This window comes from Manacus candei, unplaced genomic scaffold, assembly GCF_025592945.1.
Source record: "Manacus candei isolate 608988 ecotype Guabito, Panama unplaced genomic scaffold, ASM2559294v1 h1tg000081l, whole genome shotgun sequence".
NCBI classification, from domain to species: domain Eukaryota; kingdom Metazoa; phylum Chordata; class Aves; order Passeriformes; family Pipridae; genus Manacus; species Manacus candei.
Window position 1 is genome coordinate 7,505,381 of NW_026138129.1, and position 22,145 is coordinate 7,527,525.

Consider the following 22,145-nt stretch of genomic DNA (forward strand, 5'->3'; position numbering starts at 1 on the left):
ATAGACAAATGGCATCTGCCCACTTCCTGGAAGGACTGTGCACACTTCTGTCTTCCCAGGTCTTCTATCACACTCATTACCATGACATCTGAAAGTGCAGAAAGGTAAAAACAACCTCCTTGAATAAAGGAGGTACGTCATGCAAATCCTGTCACAGTGGAGAAGGGCAATTCACTTGTTAGTGCATGCTTATGTTTCCAAAAAGCTTTAGACAACATTCCTTACCAGAGATTCAGACCAATTAACTAACATAAAATATTTTATTGAAACCATGGGTTTGGAATCACAGCTTACTCTGAGAGTCATACACTGGGCATTCATAGAATTATAAGGTCAGGCTGTCAACAGAAGGCAACTGCTTTTATCCAGTAACTGTACATCCATTTGAAAGAATGCTGGAAATACTGGAAGAAAACATATTTTAGTCCCCCTCTTTCTTTTCCTCATCCTTCATCTGTACTTGGACCTCTCTTTGTCTTTTGATTTCTTAGGACTTCTGCTTCTGTCTGGTTTTTTATCCCAGTCTCTTACTCGGAAGTCTTCTTTGTATTTGTCTTTCTGTTTGCTGTAACTGTAATCTCTCTCCTGAGAACGGCTGCGACTGCGATGCCTGTCTTTCTTCTCACTCTTTATCCTCTCTCTACAGCGTTCTCCCTCATGTTTTCGATCAGAATCCTGTTAAAGGAATTGGACAGAAATGCAGTTACAGACAAAATGGGAAAATATATGAAGACATGAAGAGTGAAGAGAACTTAAGACTCAAGCATGGTTGGTTCCTTAGTTAGGGTTGGTACTACCTGAAACAGATGCACATCCATGATGATTCAAGAAAGACAACACAAAAAAAACCCCACCAAAACCACATGAAGAAGATAAGTTTTTGTCAGTGTGTATGGAAAAATGCAGGGCTGTCAGGAATGCTTCTCCTTGAATTTCCTAAGGAGCATTACCAAAAACTGATTATATCAGGGATTCCACTCAGATGGATATTATTAAATTCTTCATAAGCATCACACAAGCTTCTAAGCTAGATTTGGATTTTTAATGTAAGTATCCAATGCAAGTATTTCCATCATAAGTTTTGGTTCAAGCCCTACAGGCATTCCAGTGCTATGCAGATGCAGAACATTTTTTAAGACATGCCTGTAATAATTCTTAATGGCCTAAACTCTAGGCTTCAGCAAAATGAATGACACTGTTACAGAGACCAACGACACACAGGCAGGTGCAAACTACGTTTCCTTGAAGTTAGAAGTCCACAAGAAGAGGCAGCATGGAGAATATGATCCTCTTAAATGCACAATCAAACAACAACACAGGGTATGTGAGTTGAAATGGAAATAATGAGCTAATGAAAAGCTAGTTATATTTTGCAGGCTTATTGGTATGACCAATAGAGAAAACACATGAGGATACACTCCTATACAGGCATAGTAAAGTCTAAGGGGTCCAAGTTTATCTATCTAATTTAAAATGACCTAAAAAGGAGAGACCAACAGTATTTACAAGTGGTTATGGTGTTTAAGCACATGCATAAAAACTCCTGAAAAAAAAAAGCTGCAAGGTCAGGGAGCCAAAAATGAGGAAATTTTGAACTTTCCCAGATTTCTTCATGTTGTCACTGAGAATGCTGTGTGAGTGGGCTCAGTGCACAGAACAGATTTGCTCTGGAGAGAAAAAAGATTAGGTAACAAAGGAGGAACTGCTGTCAGTAGAACAACTGCTCTACATGTTGCACTAGGCAGTATGAAACCACTGAGACTGTAGTTAGGAAAGACAGTCTAATCAGTCAGGCCTGAAATGTCACACTGACAACATTACGGCACAGCACACACTAGACTCACTATGTGCAGACACCAACACCTGTACAGGCCGTGGCATCACAGCAGTTTTAAAAGTAAAAAGATACAGATCTCTTAGGAAGCAGACACTCCATTTCAAGGAGCTCTAAAGATTTTATTAATACAAAACACTGATTTTTGACATGTGAACTAACATTCTTCAAGCACTGTTAAAAACAGGTTTGTTCTTATTATTCAATTAAGATATACCACGAAACAAAATACAAGAGGGAGCTTCAGAATCTGGCAGAAAGATACTTACACACCTCGCTGTTAAAAGGTGGCAGACACTTTTTTTTTGAAGGTATGACTGATCACCTGAAAGTTCAGTATGACTAAATGCTCTAGCAGACAGGTACCAATTTATGGAATTTTAATAACAACACGAAGCACAGATCATGATGAACTGTGAAAAATGTCTGCATTAAATTACACAGTGTTTCCTTCCTCGTTTCAGATATGATTTTCCTAAATACGCACCATGACAGTAGCACTCACAATTGTATGGCTGAAACCTATATTCCATGTACAAACAAGCAAACTTTATTTATTTAAAAGAACAGTGAAAAAACTCTACTCCAAACAGAGCTTTTATGCAGAGAGCCAGGGATCAGGATGGTTCCCAGAGCAAACACCACTTTTATAATGACATAGGTAATGCTGAAATACTAGGGTTACAATAAGCAACATAAACCCCCTGGATAAACACCCACATGAATAATTACAGGTTTGATCTATAACAAAAAAATTCTCCTACTGCTGGCTACAGTAATCTCACTGGTGGCCAAATGCCTATTCCATGTCTTTAATGTCAAACTTATTTCAGTACAGATGTTGAAATCTGAATCCGCCAAAAAGACTCAGTGGTGCTTTGAGCTATTTATAAAAACTTTGTCCATTCACTGTCAAAACGATGCACAGCCGTAGTACTCTTCTAGCCAAAAACCCTCACTCTCCATATGTTTGAACAAGACATCAAGTTTCGAGCCCCTCTGTGGCAGGAATATCAGAAGATGGACATCAGAAGATGGACATGCCAGTGGTGGAGTACAGAGAAACAAGACAATATTGGCCAGGTGAACAAGTGGTGGGCTTTGTGAATGGCTGCCTTCTACCTGATTTGTTGCTGGAGTTGCCTCCCAGCACATGGGAAACGGGAGAACAGCAGAACAGTGCTGCTGAAAAATCTAGCATGTCAACACTGGAGGGAGGCTACTGGCCAAGTCAGGGCAGGGAACAGGTTAGTGTGAACACTTGAAGCTACAGAAAAATAGCCCACGGTGAATGCCATAGAACGGGCAACTTGTTGAAAGGATTAAAGAAGTCACACAAGCATTGAGTTAGCCAAGCTCAGTGACGTTCATAGAAGCATTTAAGGTATAGGTGTACAGGGCAAGTCTGAAAGGGACACAAAAAAGTCACCACTGTAGCTACTATGAACACGGTGTAGTGGTCTGAATTAATAGAATGAATTGCATCTTAGTCCACTACCAATACAAGTTGCATTACCCCTTAAACAAGACTTTACATTTTAAAGTCTTTGGCATAGAAAAAGGTCAGTTTTTTAAACACTATATATTACTAAAAGCAATGTTATCTTGATATCAAATCTTTTATGCCCTAATTCAAAACCATGCTGTTTTGGAAGAGGAAGAAAAAGAGATTCTTCCTTAAAAACAGGCTCTCTCCTACTGCTGATGTTCAGATTTCTCAATACAGGATCACAGCCTCTCATCAGTTAATGACTAATGACTAAGAGATGATCACCCCAATTCTTAATCCAGCACCAGGCTGGGTTGTTTGAGGAAGGAAATACAAAAAGAGGGAAAGACACTTCTCTGGAAGTTCATGGTTGACTTCGCCAAAAGTAGTCACTTCCTAAACAGCACCTGCAGGTAAATCAGCTAGAAATACTATGACCACAAAAGTAGAATACATATGCCACCTCTAAACACATTAACCATACCACTTATAGGCACACTAGTTAAAGGTTAAAAGGAGCAAACAAATAGAGACAGCCTTTTCAGGGGGAATATTTTGATCAAACTTGACCCCGAATCTAAAGGGAACAGTATGCAAAAAGCAGTAAGAGCAGGAAATTAAAACCAGAAAAATGAGTATCTCTGTTGAAACCATGCAGTACAGAAAATAGAAGTCAGGAAGCCCTATGCCTCACAAAAAACTATTGGATAGGCTATACTCCTCCACAGATCCAGTTATCTTAAAAAATAAAATCCAAGAGAAAACAGAGAAAACTGGAAGGGGAACAAAGTTGTAATACAGATCTCAAGCAGGAGCTTGACCTGTATTCAAAAAAACTACCAAATTCTATTCACAAACCCACATGGTAGTCCAGCCTCCTGCCCCAGACCCACATCCTGTTACCTACTAAACGCAAGCCACAACACCCTACCTCTTCTACCCACTGGAATCAAGTCAAACAGCACAAGATTCAAAAATACATTCTTAAAACATCAACACTGCTGAAGATTCAGGAAACAGGAGTCAGACTAAGAAAAGGATGAGTCAAAATATACTAAAGAAAAAAAAAATCACCAGCAAGAGAACAGAAAAACAACCTAACCTTATGGAAACTATTCAGAAAATAAAACCCCTTCAAGTCATAGCTGGAGTTCATAGAACAAACTGCAGTTCCAGTTGCCAGAGCTTCCCACTATAAGCCTGTGATCTCAATTAAAATCTCGGCCACACTAAGGACTTGGGGTAGAAGTTTCTGTATGAAGCATGGCTATTGTGGTCTTTGGCCAATTAGCTGTGGGAGGTCTGCTGTTGCTTTGTTTTAAAGTTCTTACTTCAAATATATTCTATGATTTACAAAATAGGGTTAAGGGAGAACGCTTTGTTTGCCTATACTAAAAATGCTACTGTTACCCTCTGTGCTGGCCTCAGTATTCACAGTGCACACACTCCACCTCAGGAACATGCTTCCTTCCCCTGCTCTGGTATGAGTTCCACAGACTAGGACCAAATTATAAATAATAAAAAAATTAAAAAAAAATAAATTTTGTATATGTCAAACAGGATTTCTCAGCTAAGCTGGCTGCAGATTTCATTGGAAAGGCCATGCCCAAGACACTTACTGAATCTCTACATGTGAGTGAGTACATACTGCTCAGTACGTACATACTATACACTACACACTAACGAGAATAGTCAAATCCAGAGAGAAAAGTTCTTCCCAGAAATTAATTTTCACAACTCCAAGAGGGATCTATGATTCTTGTCATCAGAGAACAGAAGTAAGCCTCCTTCTGTGATTTTGGGCATAAGAAAGCTAAGATATTACAGCAAACTGGGTAAAGTAAGAGAGAAGAAAGCCACGGGAAAGAAGATACCAGAATACAGCAGCAGAGACTACAGGAACAAACCACACTAGGAGCAGGTGACTAAATCACAAAAAGATACACATACACATAGAAGAGATCATACAGTGAAGCACTAGAAAATATTCTTTTCCAGTACCAGAAACAACGCCAGGAATCCATCTGCCTTCATCCATGATTTTGTGCTATGAAATCCACTGTGCTATGAAGACTAAGATTCCCTTGGAACTATTATGACAGAGATTAACACCTTATATTGCTGCTGGTACTTGTGCCATTTGCAGGGATGGAGACTTCTAATTAATTTTTAAATGTTCTCTGCTGATAACACATGACCAGCAAGTTCCACAGGTGTAATTTCTGAACCATCGAGAACAAAGATTACTGCCAGAAATACCCTTTTCAAGAATGCTGAAGCGACAGTGTCAATCAGCCAAAAAGACAGGAGGAGGTCTAAACCAATGGTAGTCCAGACCTCTTGTCTGTACGTGTTCCAGTTGAGATTTCAATTATCTGAACAGGTGTCTCCCCTCCTCTGCCCAAGGGACCTTGACACAATTAGTACACAGTGACAAAAAGACTTTGTCCATGAATGAGCAATAGGGCTCACTGGTGGCACTGAAAGAATTTAATTACCAGTGTTCATGAGAAAAGTTATTTTTAAGCATCACAGAAGTAGTGATGTAACAGAACAACAGAATCGTGAATGCTCTGTGTACACAGAACTTACAGCAGTACTCAAAACTCATGACAGGACAAAGGCTTTATTTACTGTGGCTGAAACCTTACCACTTTCTACAGAGTTGGTAGAAGACAGCTTTGTTCTCACTCATAAAGCTTGCTTTTTTAAAATAGTAGGGTTTGGGTATTTTTCTTTTTCAGCTTAACTCAATTCCTCCTAATGCCCACACTGCAATGACGGTTCAACCCTCCACTTTATCATTGCAGACCTCGTTTCCACAGAACACCAATATCTTGGATATCCCAAGTTCACAGAAATGTGAGAATGCTGTCCTGACAGGCTGCAGCGGAACTAATGAAAGACAGAACCAGTCTTTCCTGATGATCCCCTCCATGGTCCCAGCCTTACAGTACCATATGCTTGCACAGTAGAGATGCAAGCAAACCCACACACAGGATTTTACAGAAATGCTTCCAAAACATTTAGGGAAAAATAAAAAAAAAAATGCAAAGAGATTGGGGGGTTTTCCATATGGGAAAAAGTCAACATATGATGGTCTGGCAAGAAAATGAAAAATAGTCTACAGTCATGAAATATGATTAACTACTAGTTTATGACTGGGAATATGTGAACAACGGGTTCAAAGTGCTGAAGATCTCCTACTTTATGAGAGGCTACACTGCCTCTTTAGGATGTTTTGGTGAAAAGCCATCTAGATATGCCAAGCTGCAAAAGTCAAGGATTTGGAAAGCCTCTTTTATAATCAAATATTAACATCAGGTTCACAAGTGTTGTATTTTAAGGGACTTTGCATGCCATGTCCTCATTCAATATCGGACCTGTTTTTCCTGGCTTCTTCTATGAGGAAACCAATGAATAGGTATAAAGTTAGTGCATGAAGAGGTAAGTACCTTAGATTTTTTGGTCCTCTTGTCATCATCGTCATCTTCGGAGTGGTGGTGCTTTTTCTTCTTTTGTTTTTTAGCCAAGTGTGAGTGACTTGTTTGAGACTCTTCCACATCCTCATCCAGCACAAGGTCATACTTGGCACTGATGGTGTTGGTTAAGGACAGATCTGTTATTTAATATCAATAAGTAGCAGAACACAACACCTCGTGAAGCAAACAAACCCCTGTTTATCGGAAAAGCATTTACCAAGACTTAAAATGTATTTCAGTCAGAACAGGGTTGTTAACCGAATTCTGTCCTGTCAAACAGTACAGCCAGGTCCCAGTTCTCCTTTTTTTAATACCTGTGGATATCTGAACAAGCTATGGGCTTATTTTCTCTCATGCTTACCACAAGCAAAGTATAATCTCAGAGAATGATTTAGTTACTACTCTAGTTTCATTCTGGATACAATGTCCCTTCTGAAACTACTTAAAACTCTGTTATGCTATACGTCATTCCAGGGCCGTAGACTTGGAACATTATTTACCTGCACACAACATGGAAGTAAAAGAGCATATTTACTAAATTCATCAAAGCTATCAAGTGAAAAGCACAAAATGCTTAATTCTATCTCAAACACCAAATGGTTGGTTATGAGGCAGCAGCAAAACATCCATTGGGCAAGCTTTAAAATTAAGAAGTCTTTTCCAGGCTGCTTTCATAAACTGTACTTAATTCAAAAAGCACCTTTGACCAGAAAGGATACTCTTGCTTTGGTTTTACCTTCTCTTTCAGAGCAAGTTTTGAAGGTTTGTCACGTTCCTTCTCGTACTCTTTGAAATCGTCCTTGGTATAACGCCCACCTGTTCACAGAAAAATATAATCAACTCATTACAGCTAAAAACACAACCAAGACACACAACTATTATTAAGTCCTGATTAAGAGCTCTTCATAACCATAAAGAGATGCATAGTGGGATACAGTTCCAGAAAAAAAACCTGACATCTTGGTTACAAAGAATGAAAGGAGGACAAGCTGTGATGTTCTGTCCTTCTCCTGCTTGCAGATATCATTAGGCAACACATGGCTTTCTCCTTATTCTAGTGGAGACAACATACGAAGATCACAAAGCAGAATTCAGTAACTGGCTTAGTCCCATTTAGGGATCGTGTGTCACACTACTTAAAATTCTGTTACCATGAAAGTCCACAGACTATTATTAACTGACTTTTTGCTCCGGGCTGCACAAAGGGAACCTCTGAGACAGCTACAGCTCAGTAATTCAAATGGAAAACTATATAAAAAAACCTGGTCACGTTTGGATTTAGAGAGGGGTAAGGCAGATTCCCGTTTCCATCCATTCACCGGAAGTACCAGCCCAGAGAGGAGCGAACCACAGCAACGTGCTGCCATCTCACGGCCACCCTGAGAACTGCAACATTCACTGGCTGGGCCAGAAACGGCCTCCCAAGGAACAAGGATAGTACCTCCCCTAGGTCATTTTTTAGGTACCATTGAAGCACAAGACGACACTATAGCTAGCTTTTCAATATTTTGAACAATTTAGACCTAATCTACCCAGATAAAGTTTCCCACACAGTCAGATAGTACAGGATGCAGTGCAGCACATGGTATAGACAGACTACAGAGTCTGCTTTGCTCTGTGCAGGACAAGTTCTAGTACCTCAGTGTTCATGACCAGAACCCTACTTGGAGAAACTGTGTGCTAACAATCGAGGGCTGACTGCATTTTTAAGAGAAGACACACGAGAATGCCACCACTGCAATGCACAGTTGCCTCTCCAAGTCTAGTGTTTTCTTCATTCCCCAGCAACAAAATAACCACTGCGTTCACCTCTTCCTCCATTTTTTTCCTCCCAAAACATCCTCAAACACCTGAACTTGGGTTTTCATACAATACAACCTGCTGGACAGTACGCTTGATGTACTGGATGTGAAGAGCAGAAATCCCTGGCCTGAATAGTGACTTTTTCTTATATATACCTGACTGTCATACAGTGAATAAAGAAAAGAAACTAGAAAGTAACAATGTACTGCAATATTAGTCTGCTAATAAGTAATATCAAAAAACATCATGTCCAAAGTTTGAGAGGAAAAAATATTTTAGTGACAAAAATACACTGGATAAAAAAAGGTAATCAGTGGTAATGCAATGTTAACGTAGTACAGTTGTAAACCCTTCTACTCTTTCATACAAAACAAGTGAAAGGAAGAGCTAACAACTGTGTTGCTTTATTTATTACAGTACCAGGAAAATTTATATCCCCGAAGATGAGATGATTTAAACTAGAAACTCTTTATGTAATGCTTAGTTTTGAATTCATAGCTTATTAAGTTATGAGGATCAAAGTATTGCAAATGTACCTACCTTTTCCTTTCCATTTAATCTTTGCAACAGACTGGCTAAAATCCACATGTATCCGTCTGTCATCTATCAGCACATTGTCCATTTTGAAGTAGGCTTTCTCACAGTCTTCCTCCTGATATTAACATTACCAGAATACCTTGAGTCATGATTATTTCGTAAGTATATTCAACTGCTTAATGACATACATTTCTTTCCAAAATTGCCTACAATATAACAGTTCTTGCATTGTACCATTTCAAAAGCAATAGTTATGCTTTCTCTGAACATCAGCATTTCAAATTCCAATTCTTTAGTTCAATTCACCGCTTTAAAAATTTGCCAGTCCAGTCAGGTATTTGGCACAATGTAATACATTCAGAAAAATAAGGAAAATAGGACAACTAAAAAAAGCTCCATTTTAAGTATGTAAGTAGGTTAAAGCAAAGTGAGAACACTTTTCCAGGATTTTCCTCACAGATTAGACAGATTACCACATACAAAGCTATGCACCACCCAGAGAACTATCACTATCAATCTCCCAGTAAGAGCAGCATGTTGATACAGTAAGCATCATTTACAAGCCCAGTGCAGGACACTATTGTATTATATATTGTATTAGCTACCCCACACTTGAAGATGTCAGCGTTTTTCCTTAATGGAAGTACACCAGATATGAATTTTTATAAGCAAAATCTACATATAGTATACCTAAAAAACATACCTTTTCAAACTCAATGAAAGCATAACAAAGAGATTCACCAGTCTTCCAGTCTCGAATCACTTCACAGCTGAAAAATTGATATAAAATTAAAATGTCAATGCTGTTGAAGCAAAAATCATAGGATAGGAAAGCATTGCTTAAAAGGGAGAGTAACAGTTTAAATAAATAAAAAAATTAATCACAAAACCAAAACACCTCAAAGGTATTACAACACTTGATTCTGAGACCCCCTACTGATGTGGGGGTGTCTGCACAGAAAAAATGCCTGCGACATTACTTGAGTAATTACACTTAACTCACAAACAGCTACCATGAAGTGTAGAACTAGAGATTAATTTTTAATTAATGAAATAAAATATATTTTCCAATATTTGTTATTAATTTTTTGCATTTCACTAATGCAACACAAGAAATTTCACATTCTGTTTTCTCAGTCATTTTAAGCGAAGTTTAAACAGACACCATGTGACAAACTTTCTCTTCTCAGCAAGCACCTCTTTAGCAGCCATCATTTCATCAGGCAGTTCACAGGGCAAAAATAAGAAGCCCAAAAGTATTGAATCAGTAGATGCAAAATGGGAACAATACAGAATTGCATCAGTATTACCCAACTCTTGTACTTGACATGAGAATTCTGACTACAGGATGCTGAAGGAGGACAGACAACCAGGGCAGGAAATGTGGCATTAAGGTGAGACTTAATAATGTGAGACCTCCCCCACATGTACTGAGGAAATGACAAATCAGGATTAGGATACACAATGAAAAGGGGGGGGGGAGAGAAAAAGAAAAAAAGCAGAACACAAGGCTATTCAGAGAAGCTATAGCCATTCATTGCAGCAGCCATCAGCAAGGAAGATGACAGGATGGTTTTCTGCAAGAATGCTGCTTCGTGGATTATTCCAAGAATCTATCTCAAAGTGGAAGGATTGCAGAAGAGGTAGTGAACAAACTGATAGAGGGAAAAAAATAAATCCCTAGGACAAACAGACATCATGCTGGAGTTGTAAGAGCTGCACACAATGCCCATTTCACCACCCCCTTTCCCCCCCAGACAATCCAGTTTAGGATCTGGGTGTCTGCAGGCCTGTGTGCCAGTACCACACAAACTGGTAGAAACTCAAAGCAGAACAGACTTAGTGTGTGTCTGAATACACAGGGCCTACTCAGGACCACCTGAATAAACCTAAGTGAAGTGCTCTGAAAGAGTCAATATGCTTATGCATGATGATGATGCATTTGATGCAGTCTTTTGAAATCCCTCTGGAATTTCTAATAAACTCCTGAACCAAAGGCTTTCGGGGAAAAGGATATAAGGAACATCTTTGCACTGATAAACTTGCAAAAGGTCAGGTAAGAGCAAACTGATTTCAAAGTTTGCTGATGATACTAAATTGTGCCGATGATACTAATTGTTAAAGGTAGTAAAAATAAAGACTGAAGAAATTGCAGAAAGTCCTTATGAGACCAACAAGACAGCAAATGATGCTCATATGATGTAGATAAATGCTACAAGATGAGCAAGGGTAGAATCGTGTGCATTATAAAAAAAAAAATCCAACAAAACCCCTCAGCTTTAGTATTCACTAGAAAAGGAGTTGAGAACAATGCAGAGACCACCACTGTGCCACTGCATATCTGTATTTTCTTCAATACCATGTGCAGTTCTGGTTCTCTCATCTTGAAATGAAAACAAAAGAACAGGAAAAAGTCAAGAAAAGAGAAACAAGGTAAGTAAATCCCTACTACAAAGCATGAGTATGCAGGCTAGTGCTCTTAGCAGTGGAAAAATTACTTTGGAGTATAGGACAAAGAGGTGTAGGAAAGCAGACTTCATTGCCCATCATGTCTTTTGATAGCAGTACTAGGGGGAATCAATTGAAACTACCAGAAGCCAAGTTCAAAACTCAAAAAGGCAGCAGGCATCAGAAACATCTTACAATGAGTATATCAGATGTCAGAAATGTTTGTTGCTTTATCCCAAAACATATTTTACCATAATTACCTTTTAATGGGACCAAATCGTGAAAATATTATCTCCAGGTCTTCCCCTGTGGTCACAGGATTCAGCTTACAAACAAACAGCACATTTTCTGGTGGCTTGATATCTGCATCTGGTAAGTCTCCCACCTGTGGCATACAGAAAAGGATGTTCATCACTTCTGCCTAAAGCTCTTTACAGGCAGCACAGCACACTGGCAACACAACTTTTGTACGATCTCAAAAAAAAAAATCTTTCCTATCACAAAATCAAAAATTAAATTATTTTTCCTACTCAGTGCCACAAAAAAGTGTTTTCCATAGCACCTAAAAATTATTATCTATTTGCAATTCCACCGCTGGGACTTCACTGAAGTTGACAAATGCTTTCTACTTTGCTTTTCCTGTTCATAACGTAACAGAGAGTTCTAAAAGCACTTCTTTTTCTCCTCCAAGTCTTCTGCAACATTGCAGCCATATCTGGGGTTTGACTTTGGAATTAGGCTCTGCTGCGAACTATTCACCATAAATTTGAATTTGGTAGTTGTAAAGGAGTGACATGGATTCACTCATTCTTCAACAGTGCATATGCTTTTTTAAATTTTTTTTCCCTTAAAGAAAAAAAAAGATTCCAAAACCTATTCACAATTTTTGTTACTACTGAGTTTACAACTGCCAGCAGTTACCAAACACTAAATTTAAGGAGGAACACAGAGTTAACCAGTGTTAAATTCAACTAATTCCACAGGAGGAAGAGTGCCATTACAGATATGAATAATGCAACTTCAATGCCACTGTATGTACTGGGAAGAGATTATCACAAATTAGCTCAGCTCTCTCCCACACATGCTAAACCTTTCCCAGGATTACAAATACTCAGCAGCATATTATATATGTTACGTTTTTTAACTGGATGCATTTCTAGCAAGTTTTCACAAAGCCTCCACTGCCCCACTTTTAATCCTGGCTTTGAAAATGAAGTATCACCAGTTTTATCAAAAAACCACATCCACTGCTCACACTCAATCCTTTTCATTGTACCACAGACATTTAATAGCACAGATTCTGAAACATGACATCATCACAAGATAAGCAATTTCAAGATAAGTAGCACACATTCTTCTACACTTAATAACACGTGCACACACTGGAATAACATCTGCAAGGTAAATTCAGGAAGATTTTCACCATTTCCAGAAGAATGGCACGAGTTTTTGCTTCTTTTTCTGCTTGAACTTCCTCTATTTCATCTGCAGACCGTCCTTTCATGTCATCAATTTCTTCATCTGCTCCTATTCTGCCACTCTGAAAAATTAAGGAAAAAGCTATTTGTTACCAAGTCATGGCCAAAAATTCTTTCTTACTTTCCAAATATTACTTGTATGATCTCTCCCCTCACACCTCAAGACATGAAAACACTTAAGCACTGTATCTCTGCAGAACTGGACTTTCAGGCACTGTGAACTGTGTATGAAGTTTTGGGACCAGTCTAAACCATATTCAGTTAAGTATTCTAAATTCTTTTATATTCCCACCTCATACTCAAAAACTCATCACAAGTGTCAACTCATTTCTAATTCAGATAGTTCCTACCCAAAATGAAGATCAGGAACACTGCAAGTATCCATGATGTCTTGTAAGACTCAAACATTAAATAGAATATAGCAAAATAAGAATTTTATTTTTATACACCTACACCTAGATAGGATTCAAAGTTTAATTTTTCTCCTCTTCAGCATCTCCACAATGCTCTCCCTCTTACACCTTTTGGTGTCTGGATCTTCAGAAAGGTTACAAAAAAGAAAACTAAGTAAAAGTTTTCAAATCCCTACACAGTCGGCAGTGAGCTATTAAACTCCTTATACCATTTAAGGTATCTGAAGGCACATCAGACTAACCACAGTGCAGACGCACTATGAAAGCCTCCTTCCAATCTTGTAATTATATGTATTAAGTTTGAGAATAAACAATATTCTCTCTAGTCAATTTATTCATTGCTTGAAAAAACTCCTTTCCATGCAAGGAGATAATCTCACATATAACTTCCATAACTCCATGCTATGAGTGAATTATTAACTACTCTAATTATTTTTTAGAAAATTCCTTCTGTTTGAACAAGTAGTCCACAACAGTATGCATGTTAGCACATATAACTCAAAGAATGATCACAATTACTTCCACTGAAACACATACTATTTCACATTTAAAAGGAAAATAGTGGTAACTACTTTAACAATAGTAAATGTTAGTTATATTTTGTCTTCTACCAGAGTATACAGAAAACAAATAATACCAAAGGTGAATATTCTGAATGTTCCGCTTATCTACACTGCAAATAGAAATCTAAAATACAGCTTTCAAACCTAAATCCACCAGAGTCACAGGGGAGAGCACTCAAGTCACGCTTTTAACATTTTCTTGAAAGATTAAGCAGCTGTATTTGATTCAACACAGCAATAGCTTCAAATAACTGACAAGCACTTGACATATCAGAACTCAAGATGCGCAGTAGAAGAGTATTGCTTATCCTCCTGTGTGAAAAAATGTGTTGTTCTTTTAGGACATGGATTCGACAGACAAAGACTTAAAAGACTGAATTCTTATTTTGGCCAAGTCTGTGCTGGACACCACTAGAGATAAATTTATTTTATTATTTCTTCCAACTTTTCCCCGAGAAGATAACATGAGCACTCACATCGAGCTGTTCCTTCGTAGGTTCTGGTGAGTGATCAGGAACAGCCAAGCCAGGTGGATCATCAAACGGATCATCTAAAATTACTGTGTGATTTATCCTTACAGAGAACAAAATCAAGATCAGCATCAGTTACATGCAAATAAAACTCTCTTTACCCAAGTAACAGCAAACCAGCCCCACTAATTCTCAGTTATATCCCAAACAGCCAAACACAGAATCATAGAATCAGCTGGGTTGGAAGGGACCTCCGAGATCATCATATACTGTATGCTTGTAAATTCTAGTACTGATGCTTGTAAATTCTAGTACTGATGCTTCTGTAAGGGCGGCATAGTTGAGTTGTTTATTTAGTACTTGCTTATTTTGCCACTACTGGAATAAAAAAATATTTAACATAGCATGTACAGGTCACCTGACTTCAAAATATTCATCTAGTTTCAAAAAAAAGACTAATTCATTTAATTACAATGTATTCCTCAAAAAGTGAAGTTAAAAGCAGTCACACCTGATATCTTGATATGGGATAAAGTCCTTATCTACAAAGGTTTCATTAATTGTCTTCAATACATCCATGCCTTCTGTCACTTCTCCAAATACTGTATGTACACCATCAAGGTAATCCAGGTTTTCCCCTGTAGTAATAAGAAACTACAAAAGAAGACACAAAACCAGTAACAATGAATACCAAAATTCAGGTTTGTTTTGTTTTTTTTACCTTAGGAGAGAGAGACAACTCTCACTGAATTCAATGGGAAAAAAATTCTTCCTGACTTTTGCAGAAGAAGATTAGTCTTCTTCCATCAGCTCTGGGAGCATTGAGCCAACCTACAGCTCACAGCCACTGCCTGAGGCAGAGAGGCTCTCTCATACAAGTCTCCCTCTGCATGAGCCTTCAGCTCTGGCTCTCTGGATCCTTTTGTGAGTTGGTTTGACTCAGCAATCTGGCAGAAAGTCAGATAGGCAGAGGAAGAGCAGACAGCTACCTGCTGAGTAGGTTTCTTGAGCAAGACCAGCAAAGGCTGTGACAGGCACCACAGCTGATGAAAGGGAGAGGGCAGAAAAAACAAGGCTACCCCTCCAGGTAGCAGTGAGTTGGGAGCTGAGCTCTAATCACCTGTTCAACAAGAAGCGGTCAGCAGGTGCATTTTCATTAATTTGGCAAAAACTTCCACAGTTCTACCTTCACCTAATTCTACCCAGACTTGTTTCCTTCCTTCCCACAAACCCTTCTCTCCTGAAAAACAGGATGCAGTAGCATTGAGAGAAGAACTAGCACACAGTAGCACTGACTTAGATCAACTGGCACTGAAATGTATCAGTACAAATCAGGTCTTTCACTTTAGGGCAAAACTGAAACTCTGGAAAATGATACCAACTGAGCACTTGGTAACTAATCAAAGATGGAGGGCACGTGGTAATGAATGAAGGAGGAAGAAGCAGATATGCACAAATAACAGAACACAACCATTACATCCACACTTTACAATCTGACCGGTAACATCTCACTCCTCATTCTCTCTGCAACACAGCTAAGACTGCCTAGTATTTGGTATAGGTTACACCAAGCTACATTCTACTTGTAAGGCAACTCCATGTAATTCCTTACTGGAATTTTTCTTTCCCAAGGAAAAAGCTGAAATAATGTTCCTGGGAATTGCATTCGTTCCCATATGCCTGTATATACACTAGCAGGCTGCATCTTAAATATAAATACAAATATCACCTCTTTTTCCTAAACCCCACACCCAAACACTTTTACACATACAGTGTAAGGAAGCAGCAAAATTAGCTGCATATATTACAAGCTCTAGCTGGAATAAACCCATACTTTTTTCTTAACTGTTCTTCACTTATTAAGAAACCCTCTTTTTAAGAATTAAAACATATGGATATTACAAGTGAGGCATTTTAAATTTATAAAAGTGACAACGGACCTAAAATAACAATTTAGAAACAATAGCATTCTATGCAAAAGAACTTTAAAAAAAATGTAAAAAACCCTACCTACAGCAAAAATGCACATGAACAAGGAACAGCAAAGGGCACACCACCACTTTCAACAACTGTTTTATACCAGCACTGGGGTAAAACTGTAAACTTACTGTATTATTAATACACACTTTTATGTAACAATACAGAAGAAACCGTGGTATGATTTCAGTTTCCAAACTAACATGAAGTCATAACGAGAAAATTTCAAGATTATTTCAAACCCCAATTTCCTTACTTTTCCCTTCCATTCAACTACAGATTTTTTTCCTGACTGTTTTATACATTAGCAAAATCCCATCAAAGTATTAACAGGAATAAATAAAGGAAAAAATATAGGACTGAGTGCTAACAAATAAAACTAATCTAGGACAGGATTTGAATCTGAGTATTTTAATTTTTCTCTTGTCTGGAACAAAATACCCATTGAGACCTGAAATCCTATGCAAAATATTGAACTATGGCTGGTTTTTCACATGTCTTTTGACCATATTACAAGATGATGCTATTGAGATGACGCTATCATTGTTGCATTGCTTTTGTAAACTCATGGAATCTTCATTTTAGTTACTTAGATGTGTACCAACACTGTGTACCAACCTGTGATCCATGCTGATCACTGCCATTGTTCACCATTGACACAGTTCCTTTTTTCTTATGCTTGATTCTTGGCACCTTTTCTGCCTCAAAAAATCTAGCTTGATCACCATAGAGCTGACTGAAAATATATATAACAAATTCGTTACAAGAAAAAGTGAGCTAATGAAATGCTGTAAAACAGTAAATAAGACATCTTAAAAATTTTTACACTGGCCTTCAAATAAACCCAGAATATACACTGCATCCATGCACATTTTTATGGACCTGTACACTTATATAGTTCACTTTATATTACAGGGGAACAACAGATTTTTCTGAGACATTTCACAGAGTCTTTCTGGGTTGGGGGAGATAGAGGGTGTATTTATATGCTGTTAAATGCAGTATATAACATTTTTCTGAGGCATGAAGTAGGTTTTAAGTAGGTTCTGTAAAAATAAGTTATTCCACACAGTAAAAATGCAATAATTTACATCAAAAATTTCTCTTCCAAGAGAAACAGAAAACTAGATTTTGTGGACTTCAGCAATAACGAACAGGTAAAAAAGACCAAGTGCCATTCTCCATGCTAGCAGCAGGACAGGATCTCACACTCTCTCATCACATTGCACTTCTCTACCTGCCATATCAATAAGTCTCAGAAGACTTGCAACAGAGCAGAGTATCAAAATAAACTTGATCTACTTGTGTGCAGAGAGAGCTTAAGTCTGGCAAGTTCACCTTCCTAGACTTGTATCTGCTTAGCACAATTATACTGTTTCCAGGACCACAAAGTGAGGATTCATGGATCCATGGGTTCAAGGTTTTGTATTTAAGAGGTTCAGACAGACTTACAAAAGCCAACACTGGTCGAGCAGCACTGTCTCTGTTCAAACTGAACTATTTATCTCTGCATATTGTGCTCCCCAGCACTTTGTAATTAGTTCTGCTCTGCAATTTTAATTCTACTTTTAATAACAATTTTAAAGGAATCATATAGAACATACACATTTTGCTAACTTCCATCCTAGCTGTTCGAATGATTTCTTCAATTTTTGTCTGCATGACCACTGGAAATGTCTTAAACAAGGAAGAAAAGCGATTTCCTTATATACATTCAAAATTACTAAAATGAACTCAAATTTTTAGAACAAAGGGATTACATTCTTATAGACAGAGGAAATCAAATATAGCCTCTATGTTTCACTCATGCTCAATTAACTGCATTTTGTTACAAAGATAAAAGTAGTAACAAACTGCTAATGATTTTGCCTTCTCCAGAGCACTTAGTTATGATACTTGTCTTACCAAACTACAGTTATTTGCTAGTTTTTAAACAAACAGAAGTGTATGTACAAGCTGTTAGTTGTAACTTCACTTCTAAGGTTAAAGATAGAATAATGTCCAGGGGAAAAAAAATGGAATGGCCAAAGGCAGCGTAGAAGTTAAGAGGTATCTAGGTATGACAACCAAAGAAGCCTATGCATCAACATTTTTACTTCCCACCAGTAATTCTGCCTCAAGAGAGCTGAAGATAGTCAAACTGGAGCCCCTATTTCCCTACACAATTCATTGTTGATACATATATTATACACACACATACATATATCACGTTGATACTTACCAAAATATGGATTCCCCTCCACGGCCAGTTCCCATGGGGTCCCCAGTTTGTATAATAAAATCCCTCTGTCACAAAGCAGAATATGTTAGATATTGCTTTCGTGTTTGTGATTTTAAACCAACAACAAAAAAAAGGAATTGAGAATCCTCACCTGTACATTGTGAATAAGACAATAGTTGTAGTACTTGACTTTGCAGAGTTTCAGGAAATTCAGACAAGCTGTAAAAAATCATACCAGCATTTACTAAAGGAAACTCCAGATACAGGAAGAATAGATATAACAGATATTCAGTTTAACGTGTAGAAAAGTGTTTTTGGAGCAGACTGTGTCGAGACTTATCAGAGTATAATCTATAAACGCTGAAATACTCTAGGGAGAGGTAACATTTCCTCCCTTCCTACAGCCCATCTCTAGCGATTCGAAGAACTCTAAACACGGTTAGTTATACAGAAACACACTTGATTTTCCCTCCCGTTTCTTTTCAAACACCTAAGAAAGAAGATCGCAGCAGCCCTTTGATTTAGAATATATTACATTTGTGGCCGCAAGCGCCGCCTGGATCCCCCGCCCGCCCCAGGGGCGCCCAGCCCGGCCGCTATCCCGCTCGGGGCCGCCACCCGCCCGCGCAGGGGGAACGCGGTACCAGCAGGGGACAGGGGCCAGCCCGGTCCCGTGGCGGACAGGGGCGGACCCACACCCGGTGGGGCCGGCTCGTACCGCGGGGCCGCTCCTCCGTGTACAGGTCGATGACCAGGTCGCCCACCGTGGTCTCCAGCAGCACCGCCATGGCCGCCGCCCGCCCCCTCCCGCGCGGCGGCACGGCTGGCGCGCCCCCTGCCGGCGCGGAGGCCCCCGCGGGCCGTGAGGGGCGGGAAGGGCTGTCCGGGGCTCTGAGGGCGCAGGTGTCGGAAAACGTGGAATGTGCCGATCTTAAGGCAGGATGTACGATGTAAGATCCTTGTGTAGCTTCACACAGAATCACGGAATGAACTGGGTTGGAAAAGACCTCTGAGGTCATCGAGTCCAACCTATGAACGAACACGACCTTGTCAACCAGACCATGGCACTGAGTGCCACATCCAGTCTTTCCTTAAACACCTCCAGGGACGGTGATTCCACCACCTCCCTGTGGGCAGTTCATTCCAGTGTCTAATCACCCTTTCTGTGAAGAAATTCTTCCCAATCTCCAACCAAAACCTCCCCTGGCACAGCTTGAAGCCATGTCCTCTCACCCTGTCATTGGTTGCTTGGGAGAAGAGGCCGATCCCCACCTGGCTACAATCTCCTTTCAAGTGGTTGTAGAGAATGATGAGGTCACCCCTAAGCAGCCTCTTCTCCAGGCTAAACAACCTCAGCTCCCTCAGCCTCTCCTCATAGGACTTGTGCACCAGATCCTTCACCTTTGTCACCCTTCTCTGGACTCTCTCTTTCAAGCCTAATCAGCAAGAAAGGAGACCTAATCAGTGGAACAGACAGCAGTCAGCATCCCTTAGCCAAGGACATCCTAGAACCAACAAGCTTTCAGGATGCAGTGAATCAAGATATTGATGCCTCTCTATATATACACTGCTAACTTGGCAAAAGACTCAGTCAAAGTCCATCTATCCTATAGCCGAACTATGCTAATTATAATACTAAAAAATCACAGCCATAGGTCAAAAAGACCCCTGCTCATGTGAAGACCCTTCCCTTGAGCATATGTAGAAGTTGTCTGGGATTACACAGCTTGTATGGAAATTATGGTCAAAGGTTGGACTCGATGATCTTGAAGGTCTTTTCCAACCTTAACAATTCTAGGATTCCCCCCATCCACCCCTAGGAGCAACCTCTTACAGCAAAATGCACGTTTGGAGGTGCATCACTCAACTTTTGAGTGTGGTGTGCACTGAGGGGGTTGTGTGCTTATTCTACATAGTCAAAACCAGTTTTACCTCACAGATAGTAATTAGAGCAATTAACAGTCCCAATATTTAACTTGAGTACATGGTCACAATATGACCTATAGTACTGTGGGTGACTCTGAAAGAACAGACAAGTAAACAGAATTTATTCCCTTCCAATGTGTTTTTGGGCTTATGTGTTACAGCTGAACTCAATCTAAAGGATCGTTGCCTTCAAAACAAGGGATCCCACTCCCCAGCACAGAGAGCTTCTGCTTCAAGCTGCACTGTCTTCACCTCTTTCTAGATCGTGCTCTGGTACTCACTCACTTGTTGATCCAAGTCATTAATGTGTTGGGAAACTGGTTTTGTTTATTGCTGAATTTGTTTTCTGCCAGCTTAGTGACCTGAATTGATTCACTGAGCAGGAATGCACAGTACAGAGTACAGAGGTGCAGGTAAGTTGGTAAGAGCAGGACCTCCTCTTCAAGTAGCAATAAAAGTAACAGCAGATCTAATAGCACCCTTATAAACAGCCAAGCAGGGAGTTTACTCTGCAGGCCTATACTGCTGCATAATGGTCCTGGAGACATAGTGGGCTGGTCCTGGGGCCAAGACATGCACTGCAGGGCATTGTACTCTGCCTCCATATTGTGCTAGTTTTCAAAGCTGTTTGTGCTATCATCAATTGTTTTGCAGTGTTGTACTCTTTTTGTGAGCTTATTCCCAGTCTCCATGTCAATCTGGAATTGATTCTTGGCTGTTTTAAAACCATCCGTATGGCACTTATCGACAGAAGAAAGCACTATAGCACACATTACATTTATTACTCTAAAACTTTGAGATGTAAACAGTACATTAGTCTCATGCAAGCCTCTGCTGCATGAAATTTAACTAACTTGCTACTTTAAGTAATCTTACTTTGAACTTCAGTAAGAAAGCATACCACTAAGGCCAGGCTTTTATCACTCTTTTTAGTCACAAAAGAAATTAAATCCTAATTTCCTTATTCTTTATACTGGCTTTTGTCTCCTAATAACCCATGTCTATAATGAAGATTCAAACTAAAAATGGCTTTTCAGGATCACTTAAAAAAAGTAAAAAATGTAACTTTCCAACTTAAATATAAATCCAGCAAAATATAGTACTTCTGGCACACTCAGCAGCTCGAGGAGTAGTCAGTCTCAGCACCACATACTTTAAAATGTTACATATTCTAATAGTTACAAATGTCATGACATGTTCACCAGCACTCTAAAGGAGCCTAGAAGCTTTGGGGCTGAGCCAAAAGGAAAAGCCCTGTTATGCTCCCAGCCTGTCCCAGCACCAAGTACTTCCTTTATCACCCAAGGACTATTCACTTGTGAAGCTGATCATAAGTTACTTATTGCAAGAAATTTTACCATTTAGGTTAAATAAAACTGTTATGTCCTCTGTTGTGCTGTGAGACTAATAAAAGCTTTGAAATTTGGGGAAAACAGAAGTATCTTGAAAGCATTTTTAGTGAGTGGTTTTTCAAGTTTTGATTAAGTTCCAGGAGAATAAAAAG

At 39.2% G+C, this 22,145-nt stretch overlaps 1 protein-coding gene across 1 annotated transcript; it reads right to left on the minus strand.

Annotated features, from left to right (window-relative positions):
- Positions 1-241: 241 nt before the first annotated feature.
- On the minus strand, positions 242-19,521 carry PPIL4 (peptidylprolyl isomerase like 4). Its single transcript, XM_051811227.1, has 13 exons — positions 19,434-19,521; positions 18,867-18,934; positions 18,716-18,780; positions 17,113-17,230; positions 15,029-15,171; positions 14,524-14,620; positions 13,017-13,133; positions 11,854-11,978; positions 9,849-9,915; positions 9,149-9,260; positions 7,525-7,621; positions 6,779-6,917; positions 242-675 (listed from the first exon to the last, which is right to left on the minus strand). Exons 1-13 carry the CDS (start codon positions 19,501-19,503, stop codon positions 451-453), a joined length of 1,443 nt encoding a protein of 480 aa, XP_051667187.1. The 5' UTR covers positions 19,504-19,521; the 3' UTR covers positions 242-450.
- Between the last annotated feature and the right edge of the window lie 2,624 nt (positions 19,522-22,145).

Bases quoted from the DNA above. Each gene is read 5' to 3' on its own strand.
- PPIL4 (XM_051811227.1), bottom strand. From the start codon at position 19,503: ATGGCGGTGCTGCTGGAGACCACGGTGGGCGACCTGGTCATCGACCTG. The intron at 18,935-19,433 runs GTACGAGCCGGC...GATTTTTTACAG, and splicing joins CACGGAGGAGCGGCCCCGCG to CTTGTCTGAATTTCCTGAAA. The intron at 11,979-13,016 runs GTGAAAATCTTC...TGTATGCCACAG, and splicing joins GTGCCATTCTTCTGGAAATG to GTGGGAGACTTACCAGATGC.